Raw genomic sequence first — 22,289 nt, 5'->3', positions numbered from 1 at the left:
TCGAGCTAAGTGCATGGAGATTGGGCCAATTTATGATAGGGTAAAATTGAGTCCAATTGGCAATTGCGTTAAAAACCCAATGGATTAGCTTTAAGCAACAGTTATGGCATGGACACGGGTCAAAATACACAATTTATATACTAAATGCTCACAATTTACATACTACATGTTCACAATTTGAATTTTGAACATTCAGTATGTAAATTGTGAATATTTAGTATATAAAATTGTGAACATTTAGTATTTAAAATTATGAACATTGAATATGTAAGTTGTGAACATTCAATATATAAATTGTGTATTTCTGGACATGGGTCTACCTTGCAAGGTGGACCGAGTCCATAGAATAATTTGCCAGCTTTAATCTCCATTGAAAATGAACTTTTGGAAGCAGTTGGTATCAAAAGTTCGGTAGATAATTTTGCATCTAAATATGCACGGCGCACGTCACATTTTAAATGAAATTTTAAATGTATTTTTTTTATACAATATTTATATTTTGATACAACTTTTTGAACAACTATTATTTATATATATAAATATAAATTACTTGAAAAAGGACCTCAAATTAAGATATTGCACAGGGCCTCAATTTTTGTTTGGAACGGCCCTGCTTTAAAGTTTCAACAACAACTCACATTAAAGTACACACTTACACACATTAAGCACACAACTAACGCACCTTAGGCACAAGACTCACGCACCTTAAATACAAAACTAACACATATTAAGCACTACACACTCATGCACATTAAGCACAACCCTCACGCACCTTAAGCACAAGACTCACGCACATTAAGTACAAAACTCACGCACAATAATCACCCACACAACCGCACGGGAAGCATTCACCCGCACTGTCGAGGAAAAGGGACTCGGGTGCCTGCCAGCTCAGTCGGACTACTCTTCTTGAGATGTCCTGGCGTTAGCGGCGCTTATGCAATATTAAGTACGACGATCCTTGGCAGAGTCCTCTCCTCTAGCACGAGGGCGTGCTAGAAGTTGGGTGGGGGAGAGTGTCACAAACTATTTTTCCGTGACCGTGCGAAGACCCAAAAGAGTGTGGAAATGGCCAACTAGTTAGCAATGCCATGCGGGTGAAGGGGACGTCAATAGCGTTAAAGGTTGTTCTGCCTTAGACGCTAAGGTCTGGTCGAGTTAGGCACGCCGACCCAATTAAGTTTGGGGAGCCTGTCGCTAGTCTTGGACTTGACTATGAAGGGGACCTGATGCGATCGAAAGGCACAACTGGTTGGGAGCTGTTGCCGCTTCCCTGATGAGCCCATGGCAGGGCGAAATCAGTGTGGTGCATATGTGGGTAAAGCTGGTCCGCGGGGCATGAGTGGCCTCGGGACGCCGCACAGGCGCTATGCGCTGCGCGGGACTCTATACCCATGTCAAAGTGGTATCAGAATTGATACTCTATATATATATATATATATATATATATATATATATATAAAAGTAATAAATCTCAGAATTGATATTACCCTGTCGAGGAAAAGGGGACTCGGATGCCCGCCAGCTCAGTCGGACTACTCTTCATGAGATGTCCTACGTTAGAGGCGCGTATGCAATATTAAGTACGACGATTCTTGGGCAGAGTTCTCTCCCCTAGCACGAGGGCGTGCTAGAAGTTGGGTGGGGGAGAGTGTCACGGACTATTTTTCCGTGACCGTGTAAAGACCCAAAAGAGTGTGGAAACGGCCAACTTGTTAGCAATGCCATGCGGGTGAGGGGGACGTCAATAGCATTAAGGGTTGTTCTGCCTTAGACGCTAAGGTCTGGCCCAGTTAGGCACGTCGACCCGATTAAGTTTGGGGAGCCTGTCGCTAGTCTTGGACTTGACTATGAAGGGAACCTGATGCGATCGAAAGGCACAACTGGTTGGGAGCTGTTGCCGCTTCCCTGATGAGCCCATGGCAGGGCGAAACCAGTGTGGTGCGTATGTGGGTAAGGCTGGTCCGCGGGGCATGAGGGGCCTCGGGACGCCGCACGGGCGCTGTGCGCTTCGCCGGACTCTATGCCCGTGTCAAAGTGGTATCAGAATTGATACTATATATATATATATATATATATATATATATATATATATATATATATATATATATATATATATATATATCGATTCTAGTACAACACCCCTAGCCAGGTGAGATCGTGAGGCCATATCCTGTGCGTTTATTTTTATCTTTCAACTGTTTAGATTGATTTCACTTAGATCACACATAGTATTGATTTTAGATGAAGTCATGAGTGTTTTTGTCCTTAATCACTGTATTTATTACTTTTCATTTTATTTATTTCCATGTTTATAAAGATTTGTAGCGTTATTTTTTGCCTCAATCAATTTTCAATATTTCTCTCTCTTACTGTCACCAGCATAACACATATACTGTCACTCGTGTGCGCACACGCCATATAGTTGTGAAATATAACATACTTAGCAAATACCTACGTGCTCATTCCTATGCATCCACCTACTTCATTACGTGCACACACCAGTTTAATGCACACGCCTTTATTACTGTTTTATTTTAAAATGCAATCTTACAGCGGTGTGTGCATTGTTCTGGTATGGTGTGTGCGTTAAATCTTGTTGGTTTAAAATGATGCAAAGTTTTAAAAATTTGCACACGCCTTACCATAAAAATGCGCACACCGCCGTCACACATACAAATCTCATATTACTATTTCTTCTTGGCATTTCAAAATCTCAAAATACAAATATATATATATATATATATATATATATATATATATATATATATAATTATTACCATTCATAGCATCCCTTTTATTAGGTAAAGATTCTATTTTAATTATAGCCAAAATTAAACACCATTTTAGAATTACTCTTACACCCTTCTCATTTAAATCTATCCTTAATATTTGACTTTGAATCCTATCCATCCATTGAAAATTTAGTAATAGATGAGATGGGATCTCATGATCTCATGTATCGGGATGCACAGGATCCGCAGTCCCTCCCCCCCCCCCCCCCCCTCCCCTCCCCCTCTCCCTCTATATATATATATATATATATATATATATATATATATATATATATGTGTGTGTGTGTGTGTGTGTGTGTGTGTGTGTGTGTGTGTGTATAAAAGTAGTTAATCTCATAATTGATACTAATTAATAATACCATTTAAATCTAAAATTATTAAGATCAATTATATTACTTCACATACTAAAGCAATATATTAAACCATTTATCAATTAAGAAATTGGTTCATGCGTCTATAACTTGATCAATCTCATGTTGATTGTAGCATAATCTACCAACTCTCTCAACGATCAGCAAAGTTGATAATTAATAAATAATTAGTATGCTAGCATTTTTAAAATTTGAATGAGAAATGTATTTTATTAAAGTACGCTTTATCCATTCCTCTGCATGTTTTTTTGGAAAGAATTTCAAACATGTATTCATCACATAATATCAGCATTCGGTACTTCTAACTTGTCAGGCACACTATATTTGAATTAAAATACAATTACAATTTATTTAATAACAAATAATAAAATATATGTAGTTTTACAACTGTATGAAATACTTACTAAACATTTAATCCATTTTGGTTGATGACTTGGTTTCTTTCCACTCAATATACTTGTTGATTTCACACACCTAAAAATATAAGAGATAAGTATACATAAATATTTTATGAAATCGTACTTTATTAATAATAACTATTAATACTTATAAGTTTACATACATATTCACAAGTGTTATGATATTTGATGAATACCATTCTGGTACCTTCACTTCTGGTAAACACTCACATTTAAATTATAAGCATTAATACATATCAATACCATTTATTTGGCCGGTAGATTTATGCGGCTAGTGTCATTGGTAATGAAAAATTTACCAAAACAAATAATGTTAGTATTTATTCTGGACAAATAAATTCACCTAAGATGACCAACTCAAACGAAGCTATAAATGCAGCAAAACGATGTTGTTGCAACTTTTGGACGGGAAACTGATGTGCCAAAAAAGATTTTGCTATTATATATAGTATGGAGTAATAAGATAAGATAAGATAGTCCGTACAGACTTAAATCAATGGTTCAGTGGGTAGTATTTAGGAAAAGAGACCAAAGTTCGAACCTCGGCGGCCACAGTGTGGGAATTATATCTAGAGTGGGCAGATTCTTTGTGCTCATCGACATTTGACCCTGTCCGCTGGTCACCATAATTTACATCCTCCTAAATACTCTATCGGGTTGGGACTTCCACCTTTGGGATAAGATAAGATATATTTAAATGGACTAGTTTTTTGCTAAAAAATAAAAAATTGAAATCTTTTAGTTTGCCACTTTGCCTACAGTCCTACACCTAACACCTCTGTCTCCACGCTCATCTGTCTCCGGTGGACGGTCTTTCCACAATTCCGTATAAAAGCTTGCGGAGTCTACAATGCGCATCGCCGCCTCACCTCCTCTGCTCTCTTCTTCTAACGTGCGCACTTTACCTATCCGTTTCTCTTCTTTCCGGCGTTCATCGCCGTCCGTTCCGTTGACCTGCGCCTCTTTCTCAGCAACGCCGCCATCTTGCTCCGTTTGGCTGAAAAGCGTGTCCTCAACAGATAAGGATATTAAAGTATTTGGATCCCGAACGAAAGCATCATCGATGGCGGAAGCAGTGACTGGGAAGGGGAAAGCGAAAGTTCAAGTGTTCGATTCGGAGGAGGAACTGAAGGCTTCTGTGGCGAAATACACTGCCGATTTATCGGAGAAAGTTTGCAAGGAGAGAGCTTCGTTCTCCGTCGTTGTCTCCGGCGGGTCTCTTATAAACTGTCTCAGGTAGTTCGCCGCTGACATTCATGCTTCAATTTTGCTAGTTTCTCAAAATATCTGAGTTTATTATGCCGGAATTGCAGTAAATTGCTGGAGCCTCCTTATATCAACTCTGTAGACTGGTCAAAATGGCACATTTTCTGGGTGGATGAGCGTGTGGTTCCAAAGGATCACCCGGATAGCAATTACTTGCTCGCTTATAATGGTTTTCTATCCAAGGTATTCAATTTTAGGTTTAGTGAGTGTCTTTCTATGTGAATAAAACCATCCAATTCGCAAGCAGATGATAATATTTACTGATTTCCCAGCATTTGGTGCCTAGATAGATACATTTTAATACCACTCTGCCATTGTTATATTAGGGTTCTTTATGCTTTGGTTAGTGATATAGTTAAAAGCAATTTTAATGCCAGACTTATAACATCTAAATGTTGATAACTCTTTGCATTGTGCTTATAGAAGTAAGCTTGTTAGAGGTTTGAGATTATGAGGTTCCTATAGTCCTTAGGTTTTACCAGTGAGTAGATTTGCCCCTTCTCAAGGCCATATTTTTCCCAATCAAATGCAGTGTCGTTTGAACAGATTTTAATGCTCTGTGAAATAATCTTACTCACAAGTGGGTATGGTCTATAAATGTTCGAAGAACTGAACATGATATTGTACTTAATGAAAACAATACTTAAGACATTCTAAACACTTAAAAATCAGAGTTGTGAACATATATGCAGGTTAGAATGTTAGATCAAACACAAGTTGGGGCAATGAATTACTGTGATACTGTCATTCCTTTCAAGTTTGCCCATTATGCTGTATGCCAAAGGGTTTTTGCTGTGAATCTTTGCTACAGAATTGCTAGTATTTTAATATTTTAATATTTGCATACTGTCTTTGATCCTTAGTTCCCTAGGATATCCTCTCCAGTGAAGATTCAACGATCCTTATTTCCCTAGGATATCCACTCCAGTGAAGATTCAACAAAGCTACATTAGATTGCCTAATGACACACAAGAACAAACTAAACAAGCAAAATTGCATAGTAGACTAATGATATCTTTGCAGGAGAAGAGTTAGGTGATTGCCTCTATAATGTTCTTTTACTTTGACATGAGTAGCCTTGCCATTATCTGTTCCTTTCATATCAATCATTTCTATGTTAATTTTAAGATCCAAATTTGGTTGCAAACATATTCTGATCCTCTATTTAATTCCGATCATGGCATTCTTTATTGTCAGAAAACCTCTATATTTATTTTTCTTGTAGCTTTGTCTGATGCTTTTGTTTGAATGGCAATGCTCAGCATTGTTCATTTATTAACTCTATATGCAATAATGATATATGTTGAGCTTTGTTTCTGAAGGTTGCAGGATTTTTACCCTTATTTTTATTTTTTGTTTATATTTTAATTGTTCGTTGGTTTGTAAAAATATAAAGGCTACTATGTTTCGCTCTTCGTTGGCAGGTACCTATTCCTGCTGGTAATGTATACGCCATAAATGATGCCTTGTCAGCTGAAGGTGCAGCAGAGGATTATGAAACCTGTCTAAAGCATTTGGTGAAACTGAAGATCGTAAGCACATCTGAGGCAAGTGGATTTCCACAATTTGACCTAATGCTTTTGGGCATGGGCCCTGATGGGCATCTTGCTTCTCTATTTCCCGGGCATCCTCTTCTCCAAGAGAAAGAGAAGTGGGTTACGTTCATCAAGGACTCTCCAAAACCCCCTCCGGAAAGGATCACTTTCACGCTCCCTGTTATCAACTCTTCCGCAAACGTTGCTCTTGTTGTACCAGGCGCATCTAAGGCGGATGCTGTGGGCACAGCATTAGGCAGCAGTCAAAATCCCATTTCACTGCCCGTGCAAATGGTTTCACCAGAAAAGGAATTGGTGTGGTTTTTGGATAAGGAAGCCGCTTCAAAGCTGTAAGCCTAGGCATAACGATTGTAGTAACATGCGAGTTGATCTTAGTGAGGATCGATACTTCTCTTGATGAGCCTTTGGTTGATGTCATTTCGATAATGGTTGAGGAAGCCATGGTTTTCTTTGTGTTTGCAAGCAATAAAAACGATCATGACAGACTCGCAGTCAGTCTGTATACTATGTAGTTCTATGCTCTATTCTTCTTCTGTTCATGGACACTTTCGCTGGATTTGCACTCTTTACTTCTTTTTTTTTTTAGTTGGGCTAAACAGCGTGATAAGATAACTTTTATTCTGATATCTATCAATGCAAAAGAAATGATTAAAGTGTACTCACAATGTTACAAGTTATAATTTTATTGGAGACAAAACAAAGAAAATATAAATTAAATTGTGACTCACTTCTGCATTAGTGAAGAGTGAAGAATTAAAAATGGCAAATTAAACTATGGTCAGGGTTTACCTCGTGAATCTTAGTTCAAAATAACTTTTAGATTATGTGTATACAGTTGATATATATTAAGTGCAAACACATAATATGTTATTAACAATATATATGTGTTTACAGTTAACATATTTTGTAGTTACGTGTCTTTAGTTACCGTTTTATGTATTTGTAGTTATTGCAAGTATAGGCTAGTTTTATTGTTTTATAGGCTCGACTCTGCCTATATCATGTACAAAAGTTAACATAAATTTTTATAATTAAAAAATTATGCCTATATCGCTTGCACTTAGAAAACAGAGATTCTAATTCCGCATAAATCGGTAAACAAATGCCTTCAATCCCTTCATAAATAAATGAATAAACACATTACAAAACTTACAAAATAAAATAAATGATAAACAGACCATCGAACTTGTATGGTTAGTGCAATTAGATCATCGAACAAAAATAGTGTGCAATTAAACCATTTAACATTAAAAATGTGTACAATTAGAATTATTTGTAGGTAAGTAACAAGTTGCTGATAAACTTTTGATTTAAAATGCCACATGAAAAATAAAAGAGAAAATGGTCAAATAAACCCCTAAACTTCACCTTAAAGGTCAATTAGGCCCCTCAGCATTAAAAAAGGTCAATTAAACACTCAAACATATTAAATTGAGTCAATTAAACCCAAAAACCGGTAAATGACCTGTTATTACAGGTCATTTTAATTCCGGCGACGGATTCCGGCCACCGGGGACAATTTCCGGCCACCGACGAGATTTTCCGGCCGTCCGGTCGTCTTCCACTGGAGAAGACGACCGGACGGCCGCCTTCTCCAGGCAGGCGGCCGTCCGCCGCCTTCTCCAGTGGAGAAGACGACCAGATCTGGTCATCTTCTCCAATGGAGAAGACGACCAGATCTGGTCGTCTTCTCCAATGGAGAAGACTGCCGTCTGGGCGTCTTCTCCATTGGAGAAGACGACCGTCCGGTCGTCTTCTCCTGTGGAAGACGGCCGGAAAATCTCTCCGGCAGCCGGAAATTGTTCCCACCGCCGGAAATTGTTGCCGGCCGCCGGAAATTGTCACCGGTGGCCGGAATTAGTCACCGGTGGCCGGAATCCATTGCCGGAATTAAAATGACCTGTAATAACAGGTCATTTATCAATTTTTGGGCTTAATTGACCCAATTTAACTTGTTTGAGTGTTTAATTGACCTTTTTTAATGTTGAGGGGGCTAATTGACCTTTAAGGTAAAGTTTAGGGGCCTATTTGACCCTTTTCTCAAAATAAAATAATTGTTTCTTTAATTATTAATTATTTAACAAATATAATATAATATCATATTAATTTTTATAAATTAAAAAAAAAAAAAAAACAAAACAAAAACAGAGCCACTCATGCGGCCTCCATCGTCAATGTTGACGAGGAGGCGGCCACCTCCTCCGATCCGTCGACGTTGACGGAAGAGGCAGACTCCTCCACCGACGCTAACAGGGGAGGTGTCTTCCTCCAACGTAAATGGAAGAGTCAAACTCCTCCTTCGTCTACATACGGAGGAGGGGGTTTTGAAAAATAAAAAATAAAAAAATCTGGGTCCAGGACAAAGAAGACAATAGCCATGACTGCTTCCCCTTCATCCAGATCGGAGGAAGAAGGAGGCAGTCATGGCTGCCTCCCCTTTGTCCAGATCAGACGAAGGAGGAGGCAGCCAGGCCTCCTAAAGTTTTGTTTTTTTTTTGTTTTTTTTTTTGTTTTTTTTTTTTTTGTTTTTTTTTTGTTTTTTTTTAAATATTTGTTAAAATAATAATTAAAATAAAATTTTATATATAACTTATGTTAAAGCCACGTAATCATCCATGTAAGTATTAACATTTTAAAATTAATTATATTAAATGCCAAGTTATCAATTTAACTTGTTTAACTTAGAGCAACAGGTAAAAAATGATAGTTACACATTTTTTTTGCAGGTTTAATGTTTTAATTGTACACTTTTTTGTTTGATAGTTCAATTGCGCAAACTATACAAGTTCAGTAGCTTAATTGACACTTTTTTCTAAATATTTTGTGGTATATGGTCATTATCCACTTCTCCCTATATTTGTGTTCCCTATATTTGTGTAGTTCAATTGCGCAAACTATACAAGTTCAGTAGCTTAATTGACACTTTTTTCTAAATATTTTGTGGTATATGGTCATTATCCACTTCTCCCTATATTTGTGTTCATTTACGGTTAAACTGATTAGTTATATATATATATATATATGAAAGGAGTTATCAATGAATGAGATGGTTTTTTCATGCATTATCTTCTTCTTCTCTCCTCTCCTTTTTTTCTTCTTCATTGTATGGTCTTTGAGCGTATGGTTATCATGTTATAACGCGAGGATATATCAAATTTCACAACAATAAAATCATTCTTCAAATTTCATTGTAAATAGAAATCCTAAATAGAATTAGAAGACAATTAAAACTTCTAATTCCCAACTCAAATACAGCAATAACCCGTTAAATATGTTTTAATTAGCCCATTAGCTCAAACATGGTTGATCAAATGAAATTTGGAGAAAGAAAAGTAAAGTACAAAGTAAGGGAAAATATAATATGGCCAGTATTTTTATTCATTACATCCAAATGATTCAAGGGTACACATATATATAATACAAAGGGTATAATAAATGATATACATAATGATGTGTAAATGCGTCTGTTACATACGTTACAAATATTGTCTACTATTAAGATATTTATAACACTCACCTTGGACATTATTTGTCCACGATCTTGTTTCGTTAAAAACTTGCTAGAAAAACCTAGACAAGAAAAGAGTACAATGGGTAGTATATTTAAATATATTCATGCCCCGTTAAAAACTTCACTAGGAAAACCACGTGGAAAAAAAAAAAAAAAAAAAAAAAAAAAAAAAAAAAAAAAAAAAAAAAACCTAGTTGAAGAAAAGAGTACATTATATATGTAAAAATCATATATTGTATTGGTTGTTGTTAGTCATATATTATTTATTAGTCTTGTTATATATGTTTAGTCAATATTGTAACAGGAGAATAAGTCCTTAGTCATCCCTCTTAGATAGGAGTCTCTTACGTTAGTTGTTATTTCCCTTTATATTGTTTTCCTGTTCTTGTGCTGAATATTATTATCAAACATTTATCTAATCTGGTATCAGATAGACCGGGTTCTCTGTCTCACCTCCTTTGTCAATCTTTATCGCCGGCAATCACTCAATCCCCCACCATGTCCACGAACTCCTCTGAAAGAACAGTCACTGCCGGCGCATCAAACCCACCGGCGACTGCCTCCAATCCCCTCACCGGTGCGAACCACCATGTGTCTATCAAACTCACCCACCGTAACTTTCTCTTCTGGAGAACTCAAATAATCCCTTTTCTTCGCGGCCAAGAGCTGTTGGGGTTCGTTGATGGGGATACGCCGTGTCCACCGCCCACAGTCGAATCACCACCCGCTTCCGGCAATTCAAATTCCGCAGCTACCACCACTGGTCCGATTCCCAATCCCGCATACAAAGCGTGGATTAAGCAAGATCAATTGATCTTATCTCTGATCATTTCATCCCTCTCGGATGAAGTGATGCACCTCGCCGTCGGCAAGGCCACATCCAGAGAGATCTGGGAGTCAATCATGGCGGCGTTAGGCAGCACCACCAGAGCCAGGTGTTTCAGCCTCCTCGGGCAATTCCACTCTCTCCGGCAAGGGAGTGGCAGTGCGGTGGAGTATCTCGGACGTGCGCAGCTGCTAGTGGAACAGCTTGCGCTCGCCGGCAGGCCCGTCTCCCTTGTTCGTCTTCCGCGGTCTCCGACCGGAGTATCGCGCCATGGCGTCATCGCTCACGGCAGCAGGGATTCCGGTGACGGTTCCACAAATATCCGACTATCTGCAAGCTCAAGATTTCATACACGCCGATGACTACCCGGCCGGATCAGACGGCGGATACACGGCGGCCCCTTTTGCCTTGTATGTCGGTCGTGGAGGCCGGAACAATGGTGGACGAGGCGGCAACGATGGTGGCAGACAAGGCCAGAATCGCGGCCGTGGCGGTAGGGGAAGCCAGAACAGAGGCCGGGGAGGACGGAACAATGCTCCTCGGTGTCAGATTTGTAAAGCCCAAGGCCATACTGCAGTTTACTGCTTTAAGAGATATAATACACAGCCTCCTGCCCAAGCCAATATGGTGACTGCCGCGGATGACTCAGCGCCTCCCTCGTCGGCTTCGGGTTGGTTTCCGGATACAAGCGCGTCGGCACATGCAACTCCCGACGTGTCCATGATGTCTCAGGCGGATGAGTATACCGGCGGGGATGTGCTTCGCGTTGGTAACGGCGCAGGTTTGGATATTTCTCACGTTGGTCATGCATCGATCCCATCTAAGTCACAAATGTTACGTTTGTCTAATGTTTTATGTGTTCCGGATTTATCTGTGCCTTTGTTGTCCGTTAATCGCTTCACTAACGACAATAACGTATTTTTTGAGTTTCATAAAAATTACTTTGTTGTGAAGGATTCCATAACTCGGGAGGTTCTGCTTAAAGGTCCAACATCCGGTGGTCTTTACAAGCTTTTTTTTCCGCAATCTCCATTTGCATTTTTGACTTCCCGGGCAACTCCTGTGGTTTGGCATCGTAGATTGGGCCACCCGCATGCACACGTCCAAAATAAAATTCTGCAGTCTTGTCCAGTTGCGCCAGACAAAACCAATAAAGCGGAGTCGTGTACGCCTTGTCAGCTAGGCAAGTCATCCAGATTTCCAATAGATAGGGTCTTTCATTCTAGTCAAAATGTATTGGATTTAATTTATACCGATATATGGGGCCCGTCTCCTGTAATATCTAGTAGTGGTTATAGGTACTTTCTGCTATTTGTAGATGATTACTCACGCTTCTGCTAGTTTTACCCCTTACGGGTGAAATCTGATATATATAAATGTTTTGAGTTGTTCCGTGTCATGGTAGAACGCCAATTTTCGCGTTCTATCAAGTCCGTCCAGTCCGATCTCGGCGGTGAATATCGCAAGCTGCACTATACTTTTAGCAAACTTAGCATTATTCACCGCCAATCCTGTGCCTACACACATGAACAAAACGGGCGCGTTGAACGCAAAAATAGGCATATAGTTGAAACTGGATTGGCACTACTAGCCGAAGGCTCTGTCCCGCTTCAATATTGGGACTATGCTTTCGAAACGGCTACGTGTCTAATCAACTATTTACCAACACCTACATTACAGTATGATAGCCCATACAGTCGTCTACATAAACACTCACCCCCATACACTTTTCTACGTGTCTTCGGGTGTCGCTGTTACCCGTATCTGAGGCCTTATAATCGCCACAAGATCGAGTTCCGGTCGGCACCCTGTGTCTTCTTAGGTTACCCGTCATCATTTAGGGGGTACAGATGCATGAATCTAACTAATGGAAAAATCTACATCTGTTGTCACGTACGTTTTGACGAAACTAATTATCCCTTTTCAGACACAGGTGGTTAATCAACTACAACACAAGTGCCTCTCAATCTACCATGGGCCACCAGCCCGGTATTAACCGAATGTTCACATGTTGAGCCAATTGTGGCACCCACTATTCCATCATCGGACCCCATACCATCAGGGAGTCCGACGCCCTTGGCTCGGGACACACCACCTTTGGCTTTGGAGGGGCCAAAACGGGTCGCACGGAAACGTGCCACTCGAACAGCACCACAGGTACGGGATCATGCTATGAGGCTACGACGCATGACACGAGGCACGAATGAGCTATTTCAGGCTCTTAGTGCAGTCACTGATCCAACCTGCTACTCACAGGCAGTTGGGCACCCAGAATGGCGTGAAGCCATGGATCAGGAGTTCAATGCACTCCTACATAATAGCACATGGGTTCTGGTGCCTGCTAAGCCACACATGAATGTGATTGGTTGTAAGTGGGTGTTCCGCACCAAACGACAGGCTGATGGCTCTATTGAGCGTTATAAAGCACGCCTCGTTGCGAAGGGGTTCAACCAGGTTGCTGGGGAAGATTTCTTTGACACATTTAGCCCTGTAGTCAAACCGACTACAGTCCGGCTACTCTTCTCCCTAGCAGTGTCCCATAGCTGGACCATGCGGCAGTTAGATGTTCATAATGCATTTCTGAATGGGCATCTAGCTGAAACAGTATACATGAAGCAACCGCCTGGCTATGAGGATCCAGTTCATCCTGATCATGTATGCCATCTACAGCGGTCCTTATATGGTCTTAAACAGGCCCCACGGGCCTGGTTCAAAAGGCTACACGATTTCTTGATATCTGCAGGTTTTGTGCCATCTAAAACCGACGTTTCTCTTTTTCATTACTCTACCGGATCATCCAGAGTATATCTACTTGTGTATGTTGATGATATAATCATGATGGGGAATGATCCACCTCTTATTACTACATTGCTGCACCGGCTATCTACTGCATTCAAAATTCGGGATCTAGGCACCCCAGGGTTCTTTCTTGGGATTGAAATGTTACAAGTTGAAGGGGGAATCATGCTATCCTAGCGGCGCTACATGAAGGATATTCTAAACCGTGCTGGTATGTCAGACTGCAAACCTTTAGCAACCCCGGCTGCTGTTACACAGTCTGTTACACCGTCGGACCAGCTTCATGATAATCCGACGCAGTATAGGCGCATTGTAGGTGCCCTACAATATCTCACCATTACCAGACCAGACCTCTCTTATGCTGTCAATCGACTCTGTCAGTTCATGCACTCGCCGTCCGTTGATCACTAGGGTCTCTTGAAGCGTGTTGTTCGATATGTCAAGGGTACTCTTGAGTATGGTTTACGTATTACAGTCTCTGCTTCCTCGGCTATTCATGCCTTCTCTGACTCCGATTGGGCCGGCTGTCCGTTAGATAGGAAGAGCACGAGTGGCTATGCTGTATTCTTGGGGACTAATCTCGTCTCCTGGTTGTCTCGGAAACAGCGCACGGTAACACACTCCTCCACTGAGGCTGAATACAAGGCTCTAGCAGATGTGTCCGCTGAGGTCACTTGGATTGTTTCGTTGCTTCGCGAGTTGGGTCTACATACTGGCGAGTCGACTACTCTGTGGTGTGATAATTTAGGGGCCACCTATCTCTGTGCTAATCCCATGTTCCACGCCAGAACCAAACACGTGGAAATTGATTTCCATTTTGTACGAGACAAAGTTGCCTCAGGGGACTTACTTGTTAATTTCGTCTCAACAAAGGATCAGATTGCAGATATCTTCACCAAACCCTTGGCTGGTCCACGTTTTGCTGCTCTACGTGACAAGTTCAATGTGGTGACTCACCGACCTTGTGCTTGAGGGGGAGTGTTAGTCATATATTATTTATTAGTCTTGTTATATATGTTTAGTCAATATTGTAACAGGAGAATAAGTCCTTAGTCATCCCTCTTAGATAGGAGTCTCTTACGTTAGTTGTTATTTCCCTTTATATTGTTTTCCTGTTCTTGTGCTGAATATTATTATCAAACATTTATCTAATCGTTGCCTCATTAAAAACTTTAACTTAAAAAAACCCTATGGGAAAAAACTTAGTTAAGGGAAAAAAGTACAACCATAAGCCTTCAAAGCATAATCTTCAGGATTTTGGGGGTTGTCTATTTGAGTATTTACTTGTAACTTTCCCTCATTAACATTACTATATCATACTCATGCCTCGTTAAAAACCACACTAGAAACCCAATGAAAAAAGAAAAAAAAAAAAAAAAAAAAACCTAGTGCGGAAAAGAGTACATGGTATGTATATGTTGTAAAATGTATAACTGTTAGTCTTTTAAGATCCAATCTACATGATTGATTCGAGTGAATGTACTTCTCGTCTCCCCCTGAAGATAATAATTTTTAAGTTCTGCATGGTTTAAAGTAAAGTCATTGTTTCAAAAGAGTGTAGAGGGGGGGATATAGAACAATCTTCAGGATTGTCATTAGAATTTATCATTTTATTAAAATAATCTTGTGACTCTTTTAGTAATGGACTTCTAGTCCCAAAACTTCTCTCTCGAATAAACATTAGTGTCTAACAGTCCTTAATTTTAAGGTCATGACTTTAATAAGCTGCATATCTAAAATTGTTATTATTCTGTCAATTATGTAGTGGAACTTTTAATAATATTCATCATGGGAGAGTATATCTGATTCAGGGTCTCTGCGTGAACTCTTGGGCCACAGACTCGCTTTATATCTCACCATTTTATTGTTTCTCTTTTATACAAACAACATTTACAAGCTACAGAGTTAACACCTTTAGTGGTATACAAAAGGAATCTATTTATCAGCGAGCTGAGTTATATATATATATATATATATATATATATATATATATATATATATATATATATGCCTTAATTTCACTTTTTATATATTAATCAATCTAGGCGCTTCTGGCACTTAGCTCTAGATCCAGATTGTAATATAATATGAGCACTTTGAAGGCAATTGTGTTGTCGATAACTTATAACATTTTCAAGTATTTCTCCCATATATAAAAGTAAGAGTAAAAGACATTTTTGGTCCTAGACTTATAGTGGCACGGGCAATTTTGATCCTCCATAAAAAATTCAGACAATTTGTGGACACTCTTATTGTGACGAGGACAATTTTGGTCCTTGTCAGTATTCCCGTTAGATGCCCCGTTTGAGAATGAGTATTTGCGTCTTTTCATCATTTCAACTCAGTCTCAACTTCTGGAAACGACGTAGTTTAAGGTTTTGGCTAAGAAGAGGTAAGACAACGGCAGGTCTAGGAGGAGCAGATCCACGCAAACTTCGCAGAGACGGTTGAAGTGCTGGAATCGTCATTCATGGACGACGGACTCGAGAAGTACGACTTTGGTAAGGGAGATTGGGACGACGTCGGCTAGTTTGCTATGATTTAGGAAACGATGCCGTTGTAATCGGCGAAGAAGATTGGATCTGGTGAGATTGGTTAGATTTTGGAAGATTATTACAAGACTCTACGTGAAGAGACTGATAGGGTAAACTATTCCCGTCCAAATGAGATTGGATCTGGTGAGATTGGTGGCTTTCCTTCTCTATCAGGTGAGATTGGTGCCTAATGAGAAGGTAAAATGGTTTCTACCTTCTGCCAGCTTTTCTTGCCCTGCGCCATATACTTGCTAAAAAATGGAAGGTGATTGAAGCAACAATTCGTAATCAACATCAAACACTTACATTTAGCATGAAGGAAGGCTTGTTACAGAGAGTAAGTTTTACTGATGGTCAACAAAATGTTATTGGCGAGGAAATAGCTATGTACAACAGCAGAGGGAGTGGAGCTTATCTATTCAAACCAGATGGTGATGCTGAGTATACTTCCTTAACTGGTGGATTAATGGTTATCTCAGATGGCCACTTAGTGTAGGAAATACTGAAAAGACACAAAACCCCCTCTCAAACGGTCTATCTAACGGGAATACTGACTGAGGACCACAATTGTCCTCGTCACAATAAGAGTGTCCACAAATTGTTTAATTTTTTTATGGAGGACCAAAATTGTACGTGCCACTATAAGTCTAGGACCAAAAATGTATTTTACTCTAAAAGTAATTTTTGAAAGTTAACCAAATTATAGTCATTTTCCAAGGATATTTATATTTGCTTGTTCCGCAACCCAGTATTATGATTATTTGGTGCACCTATAGTTTTACTGGGTTTTTCTCGTCATTTGGATGATTGCCTTAAATTTATAAGTTTTTTAAGAGCTCTTAGATTTTTCAAGAGTGACAAAAATTCTTTACTAGATTTAGTTGTTGTGGATTCTTATCTTTTTATACTGATATGTCTCCCACACTTCTGGTGCCAAGGAGTATCAATAGATATATATGGTCCAATTTTGGGAATGTGTATGGGACCTAGTCACTCTTTTTATGAAATAGATTATTTGGCAGATATGTTTGATTTCTTTCTAAACTTCCAATTCGGTCTAATTGGTACGTGGGTTTTAATTTTTGAAGATCATTTTCATTCCATGAAATTTCGCGGCATTTCATTTCTCATTTCAATTTGATCATATCTCCCCCTAATGCCGTGAATCGATCTTCATACAGTCTGCGAATCCACTGCATCTCTATCATGGGCAATAGTTGAGACATCAGATGGAGGTTTGGATGTATACTATGTTGGTTTATGTAATAGAATAAACTGCATAAGAATATAAACGCAGATTGGGAAATGTTTGATTTGAAACCACGTATTAGATGTAAGGGGGAATCATGATATGCAGTGTGCCGGAGTTTAGAATTTTAAAATAGCAGCATGAATACTGCATTTCCCCCAACTAATATCCGACACATTGGATTGTTTGAAAAAAAAATGGTCTTAGATGAAAAAAATTTCTCGGCATTCTATTAAATTTTGAATTTCAAATCTCCCCCGAATGCCGAGAAAATGTCTTATAACATATGATGCAACCAGCCTTCCTTTTGATTCCTCATTATGGGCTATAGGTGGTTGATAGCCCCGATACACTGTTGTGGTGATATAATAAAAGGAAGGGTGCCATACTAAAAAAGGCTGAACACAGATAGGGGCATGCATGGTATTGAACCATGTGCTAGTTGTTTGCGATATGTATTGGATAGATGTTTCTTTACACCTAAGTAATCGCCATAGTGTTAAAAAAAAAATCACATAGTGATATAAACATGCACACAATGGTTAAGATAAGATAATTATTAAAATATTGAAAAAAACTTCTCTATGCTTAGCAAGATGTTGTTCGACATTTTTATAATCATCGCAAGATGTATTCTGATGTTGGTAAGCGCCAATGACAAGGGTTGCCAAGTGATCATAAATTTTGATCACAATAAAATGTGTAATAAAAAAAATTGATTATTAAACTAGGAGTTTTCCAATAAAGGAAACAGTCATGACTCTACTTCTCAATATGTATGTAAATTCACAATATATACGAGCATGCTAATCAGGAAAAATATTGTGGTATAGTAATATATTCTACAATAGAATACATTAAATTAAACAAAATTTGTTCATGCCCTTTTTAGAAAATGCCGTAAAACCTTCAAAATGGTTTGAAACAATTTAGGTCCACAATTTCATGAATATTTGAATTGTAATAATACATATTTGTAATCATAATGCCCATATAAAATGTGCTATCAATTCAAATTCAATCATAATGAATACAGAAATGTCATTCTTAATTGGTTTTAACGGTCATTATGCATGGAAAGTCAAGCATAATCTTTGGGTGAATTTAAGCAATGAATATCAATTTCCTTGAATGCACAGCCAATTAACCATAAAATACAAAATATATTTACAATAGTGAGATGAGTATAAATTGTCACATAATGAAAAAGGTATAATTTGAACACTTGATTTGTATCGTAAGAATGGAGCCAGCGTGTGTTTCTTGGCTCCCTTAGCAGCGGAAAGCGTTGATGATAACTTAACAAAGAGGGTTCAACTGCATGCATCCACTAAACCAAGGATGAGAGTTGGGTGACTACCAAACCTAGTATGGCCTGGGGGACCGATTATCCCAGCTGTTGGCAGAACAACACTAGCAAAAAGGTTAGTAGGCAAGAAACACTGTAGGGCCAGCTCAAAAGGGACCGTATCATCTCCTTTCAACCAAGGCAGTGGTCCTATACAAATTTCTAGCGATGAATCGCGATTGTCCGATTGTGATGATGTCGCAGGCAGTAGCGCGGATTATCGCGATCATCCGGGGGCATGCTTATTAGATAACATATGCCTATCCGGCCCAATATGCTTATTGCATAAAAAGAATAAAAAGAAAAACGTATGCATATTCGTGTTGATAACGTGTTGTAATTAGCCTATTAGCTCAAACATGGTTGATCAAATAAAACTTGCAAAGAGAAAAGTAAAGTACAAAGTAAGGGGAAATATGGCCAATAATCTTATTCATCACATCCAAATGCTTCAAGGGTACATACACACACACACACACACACACGACAAAGGGTATAATAAAAGTTATACATAATGATGTGTAAATGCGTCCGTTACATACGTTACAAATATTGTCCACTATTAATATAAGTGTACAAATGAAACATTTTTTACCTTAATTTAATTGGCTAGATTATTTGACAAAACTTAGGCTATAATCTTGTTATAATGTTTTGGACCGTACCTCTGTCTAGATCTCGTTCAGCGCTGCAGTCTCATGATGTCTTTCAATCTTTGTCCAAATCAGTGTCAGCGTATCTCAGCATTATTATCTAACAGATTTCAGTTTGGTTGAACTAGTTTTCAGCCTGATTTTAAATGGATAGTGATCATTATTATTGGATTTCTGGTCGGCTTATTTATAGAAAATTAGTTACGCTTTGTTAAGTATAAAAGTGGAAGTTTTGGACTTCTTATTCACGGATTTCAAATGCTCTAATTCCAAAGATTTTTCCTCTATATTAAACAGATTATTTCTGACTATTAATATGTATTAAGCTGGTGATATCTTCGTGGCTATCTTCCTAAAGCATGTTCAGCGTGATAGAAGCGTGATGGTGTATTTTGACATGCACATTCCTTTCCAACAATAGATGTTTTGAAGATTAAGTTGGTTTATATGGCTGAGACCTTTTGTATACAAACCTCTTGTAATCTTGGTGAACATCTAGTTGATTGGGCTAACGTGAGTTGCCCCGTAGACGTAGGAGTTTAGTTCCAAACTGCATAAACAATTGTTGTGTTCCTGGTTTTGCTTTCTTATCTTGCTCTTTTAATTTGTTCTTTCTTCGAAAAAAAAAACTTAATTAAAGGTAAGTTAATTGCTAATTAAAATCAAGTAGAACTTTAGGATCCAACTTGCATTCAAGACTCACGAATCAATTTCAATTGGCATCAGAGCTCGAAGACATAAATTATCAGTATCGATCTGGCTAAATCGTGTTTCTTGAACACAAGTTTTCAGCGGTTTTTAGTGTTTCTTTTGCTTTTATTGCTTTGTTCAATCTCACGGTGTTCTAAGTGTTTCAGGACGGAACGACATAGGCCCCCTCCCGAACTAACATGTGATAATTATGCCTACTGGAAATCGCGCACCAAAACACACCTCAAGGCTCAAGGTGAACGGGTTTGGCAAGCTATTTTAACCGGATGGACACACCCTACCAAGCCTGGAGAAACTCCAGACGACCCCCCAGTAACAAAACCTGAAGTAGAATGGGATGAATCGGAAATAACCGAGGCTAGATATAATGACAAAGCTCTTGACATATATTTACTCACTAATGCATGAAAGTAAATTCACTTTGGTTACAGGTTGTGATTCGGCAAAAGCTGCATGGGAAATTCTTGAAACTATCTTCGAGGGCACGAGTTCTGTAAAGTAGTCAAAATTACAACTTGTTCAATCTGAATTTGAGGAACTCCGTATGAATGAAGATGAAACCATTGTAAGCTTTCATTGACGGGTACAAGAAATTGCCAATAGAGCAACCGTGTTGGGGAACATTTTCCTCAACCGAAGCCGGTCAAGAAAAACCTAAGGTTATTACCATCGCGGTTCAGGATGAAGGTAACTGCTATTCAAAAAAATGCAAGTTGGGAGAATAAATCAGTCGCTTAACTAATGGGAATTCTGCGAACCTATGAAATGGAAATTCTCGTTGATCACACCAAAAAGCAAAAGACTGTTGCATTTACCACTGGAGAATAGGATGTTGCATCTGATCCAGAGGAATCAGGTGATGATTCAATTGTGTTTTTTACTAAACAATTTTCTAAGATTTTGAAACAGGTATCACAAAAGAAAAATTCACACATTAGCAAGTTTCAAAACTAGAGAGGAACGAGCTCAAACACGTCAAATAATTGTCTAAAACCTGGCTCATCAAGTTACAAGCCTTCTGCCTCTCGTCCACCCCAGTGTAAAAACAATCAAATGGCAAAGGTATTCGTTGTTACGAATGTGAAGGATATGGCCACGTCCAAGCTAAATGTCCAACATACCTAAGGAGAAAGAAGTTCATGTCTTTCGTAACTTGGAGTGATGATGAACCTGAGTCAGAAGCTGCTGGATCGAATGCAGAAGAAATATTGGGAATTTCGTAGCATTTACTGCCAGAACTGGAGTTCGTCCAGAACTTGATGATGTCGCTGATTTAGAAGGAGACGAATATACCTCAGCTAAAGACTTTCAGTTACCAGCTCTTTCTTATGAAGTAGAATACAAATAATTGTACTCCAAATGGGAGGCTTTACTTAAAGTTAATTGTTCTTTGTCTAGTGATGTTGGAATATTAGATAATGCTAGAAAAGTGTACAAAGGTCAGGTAGCTGATAGAGATGTCTTCCTTAATGTAGCACTTGATCGAGAGGAAAAGCTGAAGCAAGAGCTAAAAGCTCTCAAGCAGGAGTTAAACACTCTCAAAAAAAGCAAATCCAAATGATGGACGTCACTTCTACACTTGATCAAATTCTTGATTCGGGAAGACAATCAACTACCAAGTTCGGCCTAGGCTTCACTGGTGGCAACAAGAAAGATAAAACAGTCTTTGTCAAGGCATCTGGACCAGATCCAGACATCCCTGAATCAAGTTCAACTTGACAAAGTCACGATAAAGTATGGCAAAACAAACGTATTTACAAACCTTATAACCCCATTTGTCATTATTGCAGGGTTTGCGGCCACACAAAACCTGAATGCTTCTACTTCTACAAAGATCGAAGGGCAGAAAAATATACGTATAAGTATATTACACCATTTTCTAAGAAAATTTGGGTTAGGAAAACTAACTATGTTTGTCATGTCTCTTTCCATACCAGAAGTACAAGTAGAGAAGAGAAGTGGTATTTTGATAGCGGATGTTCGCGTCATATGACGGGAAATGCAAAGTATTTAAACAATATCAAAGAAAGCAAATGAGAAGTAACTTTTGGTGATGGCGTCAAAGACAAGGTCACTAGAGTTGGCACCTTAAATGTTGCAGGCCTACCGAAGCTGAAACAGGTGTTGCTTGTAATTGGTCTTCACGTCAATCTTATAAGCATCAGTCAACTCTACGATCAAAACTGGAATGTATGTTTCACCAAAGATAATTGTAGCGTCATGGATAATCAGAAATAATGTGTCATGGAAG

At 38.8% G+C, this 22,289-nt stretch overlaps 2 protein-coding genes across 2 annotated transcripts; both read left to right on the top strand.

Annotated features, from left to right (window-relative positions):
* The first annotated feature begins 4,337 nt into the window (after positions 1 to 4,337).
* LOC109183457 (probable 6-phosphogluconolactonase 4, chloroplastic) lies at positions 4,338 to 7,065 on the top strand. The gene is made up of 3 exons (XM_019333553.1): positions 4,338 to 4,821; positions 4,899 to 5,034; positions 6,276 to 7,065. The coding sequence occupies exons 1-3, from the start codon at positions 4,436 to 4,438 to the stop codon at positions 6,738 to 6,740; spliced, it is 987 nt and encodes a 328-aa protein (XP_019189098.1). The 5' UTR covers positions 4,338 to 4,435; the 3' UTR covers positions 6,741 to 7,065.
* Positions 7,066 to 13,729: 6,664 nt separating this feature from the next.
* LOC109183453 (uncharacterized mitochondrial protein AtMg00810-like) lies at positions 13,730 to 14,515 on the top strand. The gene is made up of 2 exons (XM_019333547.1): positions 13,730 to 13,919; positions 14,019 to 14,515. Exons 1-2 carry the CDS (start codon positions 13,730 to 13,732, stop codon positions 14,513 to 14,515), a joined length of 687 nt encoding a protein of 228 aa, XP_019189092.1.
* Positions 14,516 to 22,289: the final 7,774 nt, after the last annotated feature.

The sequence above is a fragment of the Ipomoea nil genome, unplaced genomic scaffold, assembly GCF_001879475.1.
Source record: "Ipomoea nil cultivar Tokyo-kokei standard unplaced genomic scaffold, Asagao_1.1 scaffold1127, whole genome shotgun sequence".
In the NCBI taxonomy this organism is placed as follows: Eukaryota; Viridiplantae; Streptophyta; class Magnoliopsida; order Solanales; family Convolvulaceae; genus Ipomoea; species Ipomoea nil.
This window is presented reverse-complemented; position numbering and strand designations above follow the sequence as displayed.